The sequence below is a fragment of the Drosophila ananassae genome, chromosome 2L, assembly GCF_017639315.1.
Source record: "Drosophila ananassae strain 14024-0371.13 chromosome 2L, ASM1763931v2, whole genome shotgun sequence".
Taxonomy (NCBI): domain Eukaryota; kingdom Metazoa; phylum Arthropoda; class Insecta; order Diptera; family Drosophilidae; genus Drosophila; species Drosophila ananassae.
In genome coordinates this window covers 13292079-13307711 of record NC_057927.1, presented here as the reverse complement: position 1 = coordinate 13307711, position 15633 = coordinate 13292079, and the positions used below count along the sequence as shown (strand labels likewise).

General features: G+C 44.8%; 5 protein-coding genes across 7 annotated transcripts; 2 read left to right on the top strand and 3 right to left on the bottom strand.

The window, feature by feature from the left end:
- The first annotated feature begins 122 nt into the window (after positions 1 to 122).
- LOC6499470 lies at positions 123 to 7395 on the top strand. Of its 3 annotated transcripts, XM_014910592.3 has the most exons (14): positions 123 to 312; positions 1185 to 2098; positions 2149 to 2406; positions 2466 to 2629; positions 2688 to 3101; positions 3197 to 3247; positions 3317 to 3373; positions 3446 to 3817; positions 3887 to 4034; positions 4094 to 4326; positions 4385 to 4703; positions 4760 to 5021; positions 5088 to 5208; positions 5262 to 7395. In XM_014910592.3, exons 2-14 carry the CDS (start codon positions 1263 to 1265, stop codon positions 7175 to 7177), a joined length of 5151 nt encoding a protein of 1716 aa, XP_014766078.1. In that variant the 5' UTR covers positions 123 to 312; positions 1185 to 1262; the 3' UTR covers positions 7178 to 7395. The 3 variants fall into 3 exon arrangements, with proteins under 3 accessions (XP_014766078.1, XP_044570208.1, XP_001954575.2); XM_044714273.1 differs by having other exon boundaries at positions 123 to 308; positions 3197 to 3373; XM_001954539.4 differs by having other exon boundaries at positions 3197 to 3373.
- Positions 7396 to 7583: 188 nt separating this feature from the next.
- On the bottom strand, positions 7584 to 9197 carry LOC6501114. The gene has a single exon (XM_001954538.4). It carries the CDS (start codon positions 8898 to 8900, stop codon positions 7746 to 7748), a length of 1155 nt encoding a protein of 384 aa, XP_001954574.1. The 5' UTR covers positions 8901 to 9197; the 3' UTR covers positions 7584 to 7745.
- A 3-nt stretch (positions 9198 to 9200) lies between these two features.
- LOC6501113 lies at positions 9201 to 10057 on the bottom strand. The gene is made up of 2 exons (XM_032449745.2): positions 9946 to 10057; positions 9201 to 9884 (listed from the first exon to the last, which is right to left on the bottom strand). The coding sequence occupies exons 1-2, from the start codon at positions 10000 to 10002 to the stop codon at positions 9240 to 9242; spliced, it is 702 nt and encodes a 233-aa protein (XP_032305636.1). The 5' UTR covers positions 10003 to 10057; the 3' UTR covers positions 9201 to 9239.
- Positions 10058 to 12365: 2308 nt separating this feature from the next.
- LOC6499471 lies at positions 12366 to 13488 on the top strand. Its single transcript, XM_001954536.4, has 2 exons — positions 12366 to 12512; positions 12574 to 13488. Exons 1-2 carry the CDS (start codon positions 12402 to 12404, stop codon positions 13252 to 13254), a joined length of 792 nt encoding a protein of 263 aa, XP_001954572.2. The 5' UTR covers positions 12366 to 12401; the 3' UTR covers positions 13255 to 13488.
- A 1130-nt stretch (positions 13489 to 14618) lies between these two features.
- Positions 14619 to 15183, bottom strand: LOC6501112 (protein C19orf12 homolog). The gene is made up of 2 exons (XM_001954535.3): positions 14914 to 15183; positions 14619 to 14861 (listed from the first exon to the last, which is right to left on the bottom strand). The coding sequence occupies exons 1-2, from the start codon at positions 15107 to 15109 to the stop codon at positions 14644 to 14646; spliced, it is 414 nt and encodes a 137-aa protein (XP_001954571.1). The 5' UTR covers positions 15110 to 15183; the 3' UTR covers positions 14619 to 14643.
- Between the last annotated feature and the right edge of the window lie 450 nt (positions 15184 to 15633).

Sequence of the window (15633 nt, the reverse complement as noted above, 5' to 3'; positions counted from 1 at the left end):
TTGTCTGCGATTACAATGATTTAAAGAGAATTTTGAAAATCTTACAAGAGCTAATTGATAGATTCTTCGGCTCTCTAAAAATAAATCTCACATTTTCCGACATTTCTGATGCGGACGAAAAGCAATGTTCCGTACTCATCGTGCTCAGAATAGCTTCGACCGACGGGCGGTACGGCACGGATTCGAAAACGGCTCGCCGTGGAAAATCGGAAAATCGCGATCGAGCACCGCATCGAGACAGGGGAGAGAGAGAGTGACAATATATAGATCTGCGGTGGGGCAGTCGACCGAGTGTGCATAACAAAAGTGCAAGTAATAATTTGTTATTGTTTTTCCTTTCAAAAAAACACCAGAAATAGCCCAACAACCTTGCGCATAAACCAATAAAACAAAAGAATCGCAGCCAGGAAGAAAAATTTGATGGAGAAAAATGTGTATTCAATGTGTGGCAACAGTTTCGATATAACGCTCAGCCAGTGGCGAAACGCCTAGTGAAAGTAATGGGGGCCGCACATACTCGTTCGTATACTTTAAGATCTCGTACCACCCACTTCTGCCACCCAATCCCCCCAATCAGTGCCCCCTTGCCCCGTTCGGTCCCGCGTACTTGCATTTTCGCATAAAATGGAAATATTAATTGCGTGTAACCTAAAAGTGGAATAAAGGAAGTGTGCGCACTTTTCCGAGAGATGGGGATTGGGTGTGTGCTAGCTATAATGCGATCGCCATGGGGAGGCAAACAAAAGAGTGTCAGCGTTTTAAAAATAGTTTGGTTTGGTTTGGTTTGGTTTTGCGGCAGCGCTTCTATTTGACGTGATTTTATTTGTTCCTCCACTCAGGCCACTAGCCTTTCGATGGCATCCAGTTTTTGAGCCAAATTTGAAAACGTTTTCAAAAACTCTAGGCAGAATTCCATGGACGGAGTGCATTCCGGATTGTTTTCCGTTTCGCTTAAGTGATCACACGCGTGAATATTTTTAGAAAATATTCAAAACTTTCGCACATGTGGGGAAACGTGCCGAAATTGGATTTTTGAAATTATTGTTTACATTTCGTGGATTTAATCGTTACACTTTAAGACACCCCCACCTCGCAGCGGACGTTCTACATTTCTCTTCCTCTTTTATAAACAATCTCCCGATTTTGATAATTCTCGGATTTTCTTGTCTTGTGTGCGTTTTTAGTGGCGTATCTGGCAGAGTAAACAAACAAATACCGATTGAGCATTTCGCGCATAGCAAGAGCACCGGCATCGCGTCGAAATGGACTTGGACAAGCCGCCCCCAAAGCCTCGAAGGACTCGGCATCGGCCAGAGGACCGCTTGCACCAGTACGAGTCCTTGCCCACAGCCCCGCCAGCAATGTGCGGAAGGACGGAGGAGAATATCTTTCAGTTTCCAACTGTGGCTTCGCGGGCACGCAATCTATCCGCCTCACCGAAATTCGAGCGGCGGGAGGCCAAGGATCTTCCCGTGTGTGAGATGGGCAAGCACTCATGCTCCAAATGCCTACCCTACCGAGCAGATCGCGCCACCATTGAACCCCTCAAGACCCGTTTGAATTCAGCTATCGAGGCTATGGATGAACTGACTCGAACGTACGCCTTGCTTGAGGGATTTCTGGAGCAACGGTTGTCTACCATCATGGACAACGAGGACGGCGAACACGAGGCGGAGCAGGAAACGGGAGCGGGTGCGGTGGTGTTAGCGGGAGACCTTCCCTCCCCGATCCAAAAAGTAAGCCACCATCCACCGGTGTTAGCGGAGGAGATTCCCCCCACGAGCCAAAAAGTAAGGCACCATCCACCGGTGTTAGCGGGAGATCTTCCCTCCACGAGCCACAAAGTAAGGCACCATCCAGCGGTGTTAGCGGAGGAGATTCCTCCCACGAGCCAAAAAGCAAGGCACCATCCACCGGTGTTAGCGGAAGAGATTCCCCCCACGAGCCAAAAAGCAAGGCACCGTCCGCCCCCAAAACCAGCAACCTCTCCAACCGGCTCTCGAGATACCGAATTCCAGCTGGAACATTCACTAACCTATTTGGAATCCTTGCTTGGAACAGAAATAGTACCACCTTTCAAACAGGGAAAGTTCAAGCGGTAAGTAAGGGCTACTATTATTTGAAAAATATAACCGTGATCTTTTTCAGAATCCGAGAGCGCAGCAAGTCCATGATGGATGAAGACCTCAATGTGTTTATGAAACCCGAGCGTGTCACCAAATCGGCATCCTCCTCGCGCCCGTATCTTTTGAGGAGGCAGAGCACCTACTCCGACAACAAAGCCAAGGTGTCCAAGTGGACTAAGGTGAAAGCGGCCTTTAAATGGGAGCGAGCCAATGTTCCACCCTCAGGACCAGGAGCGCCAGAAAATAGTATTCTGATGCCCCTGAATCATGAAGTGGAGAGGTATGTATTTGAAACTAATTGTATCCCTTTAGATTTGATCGGGTACTCTTTTTGTGTAGGTACCTAAAAGTTCCAATTACCGTGGCAGCCGGAAGCAGTTCCGCTGATAGCATCATTAGTTCCTCCTCCGGCCATATTGTTAGCGATACAGGTGGTACTCCGGGAACTATAAGTTCGGCAAGTTCGATGGATGATCTCGAGACAGGCAGTCGCCATAACTTTCGTAAATCTATTAGTTCTAAAAATTGAACCTTTCAAATTAAAGACTAATCCATACTCAGGTCGTGACTCCTCCAAGAGCGACACACGCTGCGACTCCCGAACCTCAAACTACGAAGTGGAACTGCGGAAATCCGCCACCGATGAACGACTGGACAATATTCGATCAGCGGCCCCACCATTACCTGCAAAGTCCTCGTCCAGTAAGTCGTTGCGACGGTCCAAGGCCTTCTCAGATTTTGAGGTTCTGCCAGAGGACCATGTGGCCGAGATCAAGTCCACTAGTAGCCGGCGCCAGAAGTTGCCTCCCAGTCCTCTGAATCTCAACCAGGTCAACCAGATGTGCAGTGAGCTGCCGCAGCTGCATTCTCCGCTGAAGAGCCCCAAGGAATCGCGAATGCGTCGTGTCCACTCGCCGGGAAATTCCTCTGTGCCCAGCAGCCCTTCCAGGCACTCGGATTTCTTTGGAGAATTCGGTGGGTGAGCAATGCAGATAATATATTCCACGCTTTTATTTTAAATGAAAATTATCTGTTGAAACTAAATCGTATCCTTTATTATACCTTTACAGAAAGCGAAGATCTATCCAGTGGCGATTTCTCGGAGCCCACCACGCCAAATCGTAAGAATTTCCTACAAAACGAGAATGATGAGGTATTTCAACATTATCAACTTCTCGTACTCAAACTAGATTCGGAGTTTAAGAACAAGCAAAGCGAGTTCGAGCGATCCAGCGCCAATAACCGCAGTAGGCTCCCCTTGACTGATTCCCAAGAAACTATCATGATTGTTCTAATTTCTGGTCCATCGTTCATTTAAGGTGTTAAGCTGTGCTCTGGAGCGACAGGTGGAGGATCTGGGAGTGGCAAGCGCAGCAGTGAGGAACACTCTCCCACACAACTTCTGCACAGTGAGCTCATGTCCACCGCCCAGCTGGAGCAGAATCTTACGCCGCAGTTCAAGAAGAAGCTCCATAAGTGGCGGGCCAAACAGCAAAGCTGTTCCGCCGCCGGGGCATCCTACGCTTCCTCGGAGCCGGCGACCAGTCCCTCGGCCAAGAGTCACAGTGGAGAGGCAAAGCCAAAGATTGACTGGAACTTGTGGAGCACGGGTCAGGTGAAATTGGAGGGCCAGGGCTTGTGTGCATTGCCCGATCAGAAGGATTTGCCAGAAAAGTTTCAGAAAAAGTTGGGTAAGTCATTGCATTTTTGAGATAACTTTAAAAATTGGATTACTCTTCGATTGAACTTTCTTCCCGTAGAACAATGGAATCGCTTAAAGTGTACTCCTGGCGGAGGCACCACTTCCGACACTGATTCCCTGAAACGTGGTTCCAAGCACGGCCAGTCCACAAGGAGAGGCTCCGACGATGATCGATGGTACAAGACCAGGCCACACGACAGGGAGAAGTACCTATGACCTAACAAGGCCTTAGTTATTTTTATTAACATTTATGATTATCCAATAGATTGTCGCGTCTTAAGGCTATTGTGGCACCCGATCATTCTTCCAAAAAGATCGAGGTCAAGACTTCAGATGGTGAAGTGATGATGTTCGAGGGTATATCGAGGAAGTTTACCCGAAAACTTTACGAGTGGGAGAAGGCCAGGGGGATAGGACCGGAAGCCTCGACTTTTGCCCTCCTCCATCCTGGATACTGTCCCATCGATGTCCATCGCATCAATAAGGAGTGCAACAAGGGTAAGTTATTCTTTATATCCAGAAATATTAAATTAAAACGAAATGTTTCTTTTTTCAGCTGCGGCAGAGCACTCACCCACTCTAAGTCGATCCCTTTCCCTGGACAGCGTGTCACCCAATTGCAATCCTGCGCCTGTCATCTCCCAGCAGGCCTCTTCCCTGTCCCTCAACGATGTGAACGATTTGAAGGAGATCGAGGATAGTACTGATGCCCTCACTGATCACGAGTTTAAGAAGTACGACGAGCCGGAGGCAGTGATGGTTGAGGTCGAGGAACACATCCATGACACCGCCTCGCCGCTGGTAACCGCGCATACATTGGTGGAGCAACAGACGCCCATCTACAAGTACGAGGAAGTGCAGTGCAATGACTATGTGTATGTTAGATGGAAATTCACAAATCCTCCAGAATCATAAATGTTTGCCATTCCAGAAATTCGCGTCGCGTGCAAAGCTTCGAATCGCACACGAATTTGGCTCCATTGCTGGGTGCACTGAAACGTGCCGATGAACTGTTCGGAAACCTAAAGAATGCCTCGCCGGACCTCATGGAGCACCCCTCCATGCGGGACTGCCAGGCCGCATTGCTGAGCATTCGTAGCATTTATCCATACTACTCCAATAACCTGATGAAGGCGGGCGTGCTCAATGCCATATCGGATGTGCAAAGCGAACTGGGTCGTCTAGCCGAACTGGTGATTTACAAAAAATGCATTAAAATGCAATAATACCATAATTTATTATTGTATTTTACGTTTTAGAGTGAAAAAGCTCCGTTAGATGAGGCCTGCTGCCAGGAAACAATGCAGGAACGCAATCTGGAGTATCTGGAGGAGTTGCAGGGCCTACTGGAGTCGCTGCAGTGCCTCAAGTTGGGCATACGTAAGGATTTTAATTGCTATCCTTGTCCTTTATAAATATCTTTTGATTTTCAGAGGGCGGCACCAATCGCTTTCCTCGCGATATTGTCCCAGATATCAACATCACCAGTGAGGATGGTCAGCAGGTTGATTCCAGTTCGGCCTATGCCACTTGTGATAATTCTAGTCGGGATCTCTTGGCCCTGGATGAGAACAGTGCCAGTGCCGCATCGCCGATGGAGCATGAAACGGAGACGAGCACCACCACTGGTACGCTCTGCCGATCTACAGTGCCATTGACTAGCTCCAATCCCAATGGCGGTGTCAATGGAAATGCAAGTGCCAAGAAGAAGATGCTGCGTCTTCGGAAGATGGGCTCGCGGCAGAACAGTAAGACCGAGAGCGACAGCAGCGATGCAGATGCCCATTCCGTCCTGGAGACACCGCGTCGGATGCGTCGCAAAAACTTCCGGCTGAAGCAGCGATCCTTGGATGATGACTTCCGACTGGGTTCGCCGGCGAATGAATCGGAGATTCCCACACCTAGAGAGGAGATTGTCTACGGCTCACTAAAGGTCAAGCCTGGAGAGCTCATTGAATCGAGCCAAACGGTAGCCCAAGCACCAGATCCTACTCCTTCTACTGTGCCTGCTCCATCTACAGTTCCTACTTCATCTATAGCTGTAAAGCCACTGGCTGATGTTGTTCCAGCCAAAAAACCAGGTGGCTTTGTGCCTCCGCCCTTACCGGAGCCCAAGAGCAGAAACTACAACTCCAATGTCAATGTTTTTGTGAAAACCAAACGCAAACTGTTCACCACCATCCACAAGCCAAGTGCATCCGAGGGCGTTGCTGTGATCGCAAAGGAACTGGACAGTCCGGTGGACGAGAAACCTGACCGTCTGGAGAAGTTCAAGAAACTTCCGCGGCTTCTTAGTCTCTACAAGTCCATTAGTTTGGAAAGAATCTCCCCGTTCCCCCACAAGGAGCCGTTGCCCAAGTCTCAGAGCAGCGATAACATGGGACGGGTAACTCTCTTGGTGCGTCCTCCCCTGGCAAGTGACAGTATGCAAAGATTAACGGAGTCGCGATCACAAGGAGAGTCAGTCAATCCTCCCGTGCCCCCGAGAAAAGCTCATCTCTACAAGAAGAATTCTCTGCACAAGTCACACAGTGCCACTGTAACTAACAAAATCGAACACAAGATAGCCAAGACCAGCTCCGGGTCCACGTTCTCCCGGGCACATTCGCCTCCCCCGGCCCCGGCTCCTCTGATTCTGCCCAATCGGCAGGACAACACATTGCCGCGAATTCAGCGGAAGCATCCAAATACTCCGACCAAGGCAAAACAGTTTGAATTCCCACCACCCCAGATTCTAGCGCCTACGGAGCGTCCAGTCACACCTCTTTCGGAGCGGGCCATACGCCTCCAGTTGGCCAAGGCGCAGTTCCTACAGAGTGCTCCGGTCACTCCGCGCCAGGAACCCCTTACGCCTAAAAGTGAAACCGTGGAGGCAGTTGTGCTCAAGAAAAGCATCAGTGCGGGCAGCATGCGTGGAGCTAGTGTTGTCCAGGAGGCGGAAGCAAGGCATCAAGATGCATCCACCGACCACGAGAGTGTCAGCACCTCTAGTGCCTACGACAGCCTGCCGAGAAGAGTGAGTCGGAGTGCCAAGATATCTAGTAAACTGGGCTTCGCCACGCTCACCTCAAAGTTACGCCGGGGTCACAAGAAGTCCAAGGATACGCCCCCACCCCCAGGACCAAGCAGCGCCCTGTCCGCCCTCTGCCGGCAAACGCTGATGGCCGATGTGATCGCCATTCCGCAGGCATTCGCCGGAGAGAAACCACCGCCAAGTCCCACAAACCGTAACGTGCTCAAGTCCCAGAGTACACCGCAAGCCGCCGGACCTCCAACCGTGCAATTTGACGGAATAAATAAGTCCTTGAGTGAGCAGTATGTACGCCAGCTCAAGGAGAGCGATGTCTAGTCGAAGAAGCCCCAGTCTCAAGTCCAGAATCTAGTCATAGGAATAAATCTGTAAGCCCTCTGAGGGTCGCGAATATTTAAATGCATTTTATAAAACAGGAAAAGTGTCATATTAAAAAAATTGTAAAAGAATATGTTTTTTTTTTAAATGTGTAACCTAATAAAAACTAACAAATGCTATGTAAATTATTTAAGAAACATGTGTGTTTAATTAAATAACGTGTTTAATTAAAAATGGCCTTCTTAGTTTGCCAATTTTAAGATAAGAACTTTGCAGATAGAAATGAAATTCGGTTGGTAATTATTTCGCAGCAAGATTTTCCGAAAAATCTTTATCGGAAACTAAAGTCTTATTAAAGATTATAACACGACGGAACAGTTTTTAGAAGAATTAAGTTCAACAAAACTTAAATAAACTCTCTCTTTTTGTTTTAAATATATTTTAATCACAATCATAAAACGCTAATCAAGCTGTAGCCAGGTAATCGAGTAATATCACAAAATTGATTAATCCGATTACCGCTTTTTCGCTTATCAATCGCACTGAACAGGGAAATTCCACACGTCTCCTATCTGTGATCCACATAGTCATCCTCCTCCTCGACGCCCTCATCGTAGTCATCGTCCTCATCTACCTCGTTTTCGTGTGGGATTTCTGGGGGATCCGCTCCGGTGTTCCAGTATCGCTCATCCTCCGGAAGGGTGAACTCGTAGCTGGGCTTGTCCGGATCTACGTAAGTGATGCACACCGTCAGATTCTGGGCCGTTTCCACCATCTGGGGTATGCTGTTGACGAATTGTTCTCCGCACTTGACGGATAGCTGAGCCTCTTCCGGCAACTTGTCGTTGATCTTTCCGTAAACATCGATTCCTACGGCAATTATGTCGTGAACGCGGCGAATGGCACTGAGTGCATTAACTGTTCCCGAGAGGATCTTGCCCACGGTGGTCTGCTTGGCGGCAATCTTCTTGTAGATCTTCACCAGGCTGCTGACATTCTTCTTCACCTCCTTGACGGCGGAGACAGTTTCGTCCTGGATGCGCAGGATCAGGGCCATGGTGCGGCTGTAGCAATCGACGCCATCGTTAATGGACTGCAGGGCCACCTGGAACTCTGGAACCATCGAGTAGCTGCAGTAGGCGGCTTGGGTTCCCCGCCCCCAATAGTTCCACATGTAACCCAATCCGGCAATGGCAGCAGTTACAATCTTCGGTTTGTTTAGCTTCAGAAGATTGGATTCCAATGAAAGTGCCTTAACAACCAGATCATCGATCCCGACCTGGGCTTCGTCGATAACGTCCTGAAGAATCTCCCGCAAGTCCTCAAACTCTGCTCTTTGATCCAGACTAAGGTCGGGACTAGGTTCACCCATTATCTCCTCCACGGTGGGCAGTTTGGTGTCATATACCACTCTCGGAGTATCCTCTAGGTAAATAGAAAACTTGCTGCGAAAGTCCTCAAAGGACTGAAGGTAGTTTTCATCCATTGGAGTGTTTTCCGTCTGATTTGGAGCACTTCCGTCGCCCATCTGCAAGTGGAGACTGTACAGGTAGTCGTACTGAGCCTGAAGCTCGCGGTAGAGAGGACGCAATGCCGCCACCTCATCGCTGGACAACTGCAAGTCCGCCGTCTGCTTCTGCAGGAGATTCTCCAGCTCCTGGTGGCCACTGACCACGGAACAGAGCAGCCCGCAGGCCAGTAGGAACAGCGAAAACTTAACCATTTTCACTCGCCAACGTATGGAATCCAACTAACCAGCCACGAAGAGATGGCTCTGCTATCTGCATAACTACAACCCGTAAACCATCCGTATCGCCGATACTACACTTGGATTTCCTTAAGTGGCCACAGGCTGATTAGCTTTCGATAATCACACCTTATCGCCCCCATATATTGCTCTATATATAACCCTCCAGAGGGGCAATGTTTCAGTAAACAAATTAAAAGTTGGCGTGAGTTCCTTATGAATGGCCAATCTGAATAAAAGTTTAGATAATTCCGACCGTCACAATGATATGAAAGATTGAATTAAGCAAATTGCATTTATTTCTTACTATTCCTTTTAGGCCAAAGCACAGGATTCAATCTGGAAAAATACCTCGTCGAACTGCATTTTAATGTCATAATAGAAAAGACAGCTGGGAGTGTCCAAGTCCTCCATGGACATTTCCAGCAATATAGCATCGCAAAGATCAAGGCTAGTGGTTATTCGCTGATTGATTCTTCCGATTCCTGACACTGTGCACAGAAGAACTCCGGCGTGATTAAAGCCGGCCTGTTTTAGCTGCCATATCTGACAGGTTTTTGATAGCTTTTCGATCTCCTGGGAAGCTGTGTTCAAAAAACTGCCCTCCACCACAACATCTTGCTCAAAGTGATCCATAATACTGTCCAAGGAGTTCCGGCAGATGCTGTACTTGTCCAGCAGCTCCCTGTTGAAGTGAGCCACTTGGAGCTCGTATTTCTTAGAGCAGATTCTCCATTCTTCGGTGTAATCGTTACCAAAGAATTTTGATATACGGGCACTGGCCTGAAGCTGTTTGTTGTCCAGTGCATCCTTGGCCAGAATTAGTCGATGCGTATGTTTATGGATACTTTCCTGTGTCCTATTCCAAGTCTCCGAGGCCTTCAGGCTTTCAGCTTCAATTAGCAACTTTGTGGACTCGTACAGCGGACCATAGTTGCGCCAAATCCTTTGACCATGCGCCTGAAAAAGCCAAGTAAGTATTATAATTATAGTATAAAGTTCTTCAATTTACACTTTTTACCCAAAAAACAAACAGCATCAGCAGGCGAAGAGGCAACATCATCCGAGCGCATCTCATCGTGGAACTGATTGAACTTGTAAACTGAATTCTGAAGTGTATGCCTATCTATCAGATACATTTTATCTCAAAATGTTTTGGTATCTGAATATATATAGACTGCAGAAGAAACTTTAAAAAGGCCATGAATGATTTTTAGTAAAATTTTTGGTGTGCCCCTTCGCCAAAATATGTTATTTTAAAAAATAAACAGAATGGACAATATCAGACATGACGAATGCTATATCTTTTCAATAATGCACACTATTATCGGAGGAGGACAATATGAGCCACCGCGAATCTTTGGCAATAGTTATCCGATTCTTGAGAGGAATACCTTAAACGATTTGTGGGTCGATTCTCTATCAATTTTCACCAAAATCCAGAAACAAAATATTTTTCACAATTTTCATCAAAATTTCTGGGGGGTCCCTTACAAAATACGGAAAGTGCATGGGGAGGACAATATGAGCCACCGCGAAGGCTATATCTTTGGTAATAGCTATCCGATTCTTGGGCGGAATACCTTAATCGATTTGTGGATCGATTCTCTATCAATTTTCACCAAAATCCAGAAACAAAATATTTTTTACATTTTTCATCAAAATTTCTGGGGGGTCCCTTACAAAATAAGGAAAGTGCATGGGGAGGACAATATGAGCCTCCGCGAAGGCTATATCTTTGGCAATAGTTATCCGATTCTTGGGAGGAATACCTTAATCGATTTGTGGATCGATTCTCTATCAATTTTCACCAAAATCCAGAAACAAAATATTTTTTACATTTTTCATCAAAATTTCTGGGGGGTCCCTTACAAAATACGGAAAGTGCATGGGGAGGACAATATGAGCCACCGCGAAGGCTATATCTTTGGCAATAGCTATCCGATTCTTGGGCGGAATACCTTAATCGATTTGTGGATCGATTCTCTATCAATTTTCACCAAAATCCAGAAACAAAATATTTTTTACATTTTTCATCAAAATTTCTGGGGGGTCCCTTACAAAATACGGAAAGTGCATGGGGAGGACAATATGAGCCACCGCGAAGGCTATATCTTTGGCAATAGTTATCCGATTTTTTGGCGGAATACCTTAAACGATTTGTGGATCGATTTTCTATCAATTTTCACCAAAATCCTGAAACAAAATATTTTTTACATTTTTCATCAAAATTTCTGGGGGGTCCCTTACAAAATACGGAAAGTGCATGGGGAGGACAATATGAGCCATCGCGAAGGCTATATCTTTGGCAATAGCTATCCGATTCTTGGGCGGAATACCTTAATCGATTTGTGGATCGATTCTCTATCAATTTTCACCAAAATCCAGAAACAAAATATTTTTTACATTTTTCATCAAAATTTCTGGGGGGTCCCTTACAAAATACGGAAAGTGCATGGGGAGGACAATATGAGCCACCGCGAAGGCTATATCTTTGGCAATAGCTATCCGATTCTTGGGCGGAATACCTTAATCGATTTGTGGATCGATTCTCTATCAATTTTCACCAAAATCCAGAAACAAAATATTTTTTACATTTTTCATCAAAATTTCTGGGGGGTCCCTTACAAAATACGGAAAGTGCATGGGGAGGACAATATGAGCCACCGCGAAGGCTATATCTTTGGCAATAGCTATCCGATTCTTGGGCGGAATACCTTAATCGATTTGTGGATCGATTCTCTATCAATTTTCACCAAAATCCAGAAACAAAATATTTTTTACATTTTTCATCAAAATTTCTGGGGGGTCCCTTACAAAATACGGAAAGTGCATGGGGAGGACAATATGAGCCACCGCGAAGGCTATATCTTTGGTAATAGCTATCCGATTCTTGGGCGGAATACCTTAATCGATTTGTGGATCGATTCTCTATCAATTTTCACCAAAATCCAGAAACAAAATATTTTTTACATTTTTCATCAAAATTTCTGGGGGGTCCCTTACAAAATAAGGAAAGTGCATGGGGAGGACAATATGAGCCTCCGCGAAGGCTATATCTTTGGCAATAGTTATCCGATTCTTGGGAGGAATACCTTAAACGATTTGTGGATCGATTCTCTATCAATTTTCACCAAAATCCAGAAACAAAATATTTTTTACATTTTTCATCAAAATTTCTGGGGGTCCCTTACAAAATAAGGAAAGTGCATGGGGAGGACAATATGAGCCACCGCGAAGGCTATATCTTTGTCAATAGTTATCCGCTTGTTGAGCAGAATACCTTAAACGATTTGTGGATCGATTTTACACTGCTCTGCATCAAAATCTATAAAAAAAAATATTTGTTAGATTTTTCATCAAATTTTCTTTAGGATCTGCTTTAAAGTGTAGAGTGTTATTCATTAGGTTAATTTCCAATATGTGTTTATGTACTTTTAGGTTGAAAACTCTTATCTTTAGATAAATATAGAGTGAATGGAGTATATATACCAAAACGAATGGGACCCAGCCGCCATAGACGAATCAAAAACCAAAAATATGAGTCAGGCCGTTGGAGTATTTGGACTTTTGCTGCTATCTCTGACAGTGAGGAATACATACCATATTTCACAAGTTTTTGTAACAATTACTACGCACTGTTTCCTAGGCTTCTCAAGCTGACACGTCCGTGAGCCTGAATGAAAGAGGAACTGCGATCGAAACCACAAACTATGGACCCGTCACCATGGTGGTTGACAATCTGGCGGAGATTGCAGTGAATGTCAGCGATGAGACCACAGGCCAACTGCAGGCCAAGATGGATCGTACTGGACAGGACATCAGGGGATATATCGAGGTGCTCGTCACAAGTGCCTCGGCTCAGTTAAGCGATGTCATCTTTGAGACCACAAACGTCCTGATTGCGAATCCCGACTGCAATCCGGCTTGGAGTCTTGACGAGATCAATGAAAATGTGACGACTCAAGTGAATGGGTGTACAGATGGTCTGGTAATTCTTCTCGAGAACTTCCGCCAAAGCGGACAACAGGCCATGGCCAGTGTCCAGGGATTCGTCCAGAAAATAGCCCAACTCCCAGCTCAGTGCCAACTGTTGGAAGGGGCACAACCGAATCCTCTGGCTTCCATCGGAGGGTCTGTGTGCTTTATCAATGGCATGGCCGAGATAAATGTGGGCATGGCCCAGTCCATGCACAATGCCTCCCTGCTTTTGGTTCAAACGCATCAGGCCGCCGAGGAGCAAGTGATGCTCGCAGAGCAGTGCCTTGGAGCGGTTGTGCAGCAGATCGGGGACTATCTCCGCCAGGAACAGGATCAATGCCAGCAGTAAAGGCAAACTGTTTTAAAAGAAATACAAATTTATGCACCCATAGGACGGCAGAATCGAAGGACTCGCCACATCCTGCTCACTTATTCGAAATGCATGACATTTATTTGACAACTTTTTGATTGATTTTACAGCTGCTCCAAAAGAACTGGAGAACTCATCTCCATATGAAGTACAGTGGAACATGTCCCGACAGCTTTCAAATATTAAAATGAATCCTCAGTTAGCTCTTCATAACCTTGGGTACTTTTATTGGGGTTCCACTCTATATGCTTATTTTTTTGCCAACTCTGTGGCTAATCGCAAGTTCACTTTTCAAACTCGCATGCATACTAATTGGCCATTGTTCAGTTGACCAATTGCCCAATGGATTTGGCCAGACACGTGGCAGCCACACGATATGGCTTTCGGATCCGAATTGGTAACAGTTGGTCATAGAAAGGGATAGAGTTCAGGCCAGTTTGGCAGTCACTTCGCCATCTCTATCTCTCCAAATAATTTCGACCTGCCCTCGACGCACTGAACCGAATTTTCAACCAAGTATCCCTCAGATACTTTACGACACTGCCTATGAAGCTATCGAATTGTTTACAGTGCATAGCCACCATCGAAAATGTCTACTTTTCATTTGGGCTCTTGGCGCAATTTCACTAAGAGTCTGAATTTTATCTTATTTTTACTGCTTGTAACAGTTGTTGCTGTGATCGCCTGGCATTTGTATCTTCGAGATACCAGTACGGGCCTTCGCAGCACCTACTCCAACATCTGTTGAGGGGTTTCAGACAACTGGCGGAATTCGCTGATCTAGCGATGCTTGTCTATTGAGGCTCGAGCCTCCAAAGGTGCTCAAATTATCAAAATACAAAATACACAATATAATATATAATATATAATATAATATATAGTATAATATTGGATATATGTTGTAGATAATATCTTAGTTTGATAAAATTTTCCCAATAAGCCTGTCTTGGAATTTAAATCTTAACATTTTAAAATTATATAAAGAAGTAACACTTAATTTTAATATAAAAATCAACGGTGTGCTTCTACCATTACTAATTTTCTTGATAAATAAGTATACTAAATATATACTAAAGTTTTCTAAATATATAAGTATACTATTTTTATAAAAATACTTGGAATCCCCGAACTACATATATGTATAAGCAAACGAAATTTCCGGAAGGTTCATAATAAAAGCTCAAGGTTATCAGTATCAATAAGAATCGATAAGGGGGAGCAGTTTCAGTTGCAATAATTATATAAAAACTAAATATATTATTCGACTAATACATGCACATAATTACAAACAAATTATTTTATTATTTAATTTGATTAAATGAACTGCTTTTATTCGTTTTAAAATACAATGAAATGTAAAAAACGCAATTAATCAATAATGGTATGGCCCAGACGATCGGAAGCAAAAGATTTCACCGCATTCATGGCAAGGTTCTGAACAGTGGTATTCGTCAGGATTAGCCATCCCAGCTCACGAATATCAACCGATGTGATATTGGTGACAGCCTCGATCACATGTTCCTTCAATTCGTTGCGTTCACTTTCCGACAAGTCTTCGGAAATAACATCCGCCAGGGACTTGAAATCTAAAATTATTTATTAGAAAGCTATACGATTTTAAGAAATGTGGTGACTCACCTTCTGCCATTCCATAGGCAGCTAGACCTCCAATTGCTCCACCCAGCGCCAATCCCCTGGGACCCATCAATAGGCCACCGATTAGGGTAGTGGCAGCACAAATTGCAGCTCCTTGGCCTGCTTCCTTAACCGTCACTTGAATGTTCTCGTTCCTGGCCACAGTAGCAAGGGCTGATAATATTCCGATAGAAGACATTTTTTTAAATTAAATTGTGAGTTAACAGGTAGACTTTTGCGCTTCTAGTCCAAGTGATCGACTGAAGGTAATATAAAAATCATATAAAAAAACCTCTTGACGAGGTAAAGTACCGGTGACGAACCTGCATGCGAAACCCAAAATATCTGATATCAATTTTAGTGACGAAAATATGCTATATAGGTGTACAAAATTGCATATAAAAAATATTCTTGTTCGGCACGTGACTGATTTGTTTTTGTTTTTCTTGCACGTGCCGAACAAGAATATTTTTTATATGCAATTTTGTACACCTATATAGCATATTTTCGTCACTAAAATTGATATCAGATATTTTGGGTTTCGCATGCAGGTTCGTCACCGGTACTTTACCTCGTCAAGAGGTTTTTTTATATGATATCAGTTGTTTTTTTGTATATATTGATCTTCAATTATTTAAAACAGAACGCATAATATATAGAATATATGTATATGGAAGTAACCTCTGGACAGGCGATTCACATAGTTAGCAATACTTTAATTGT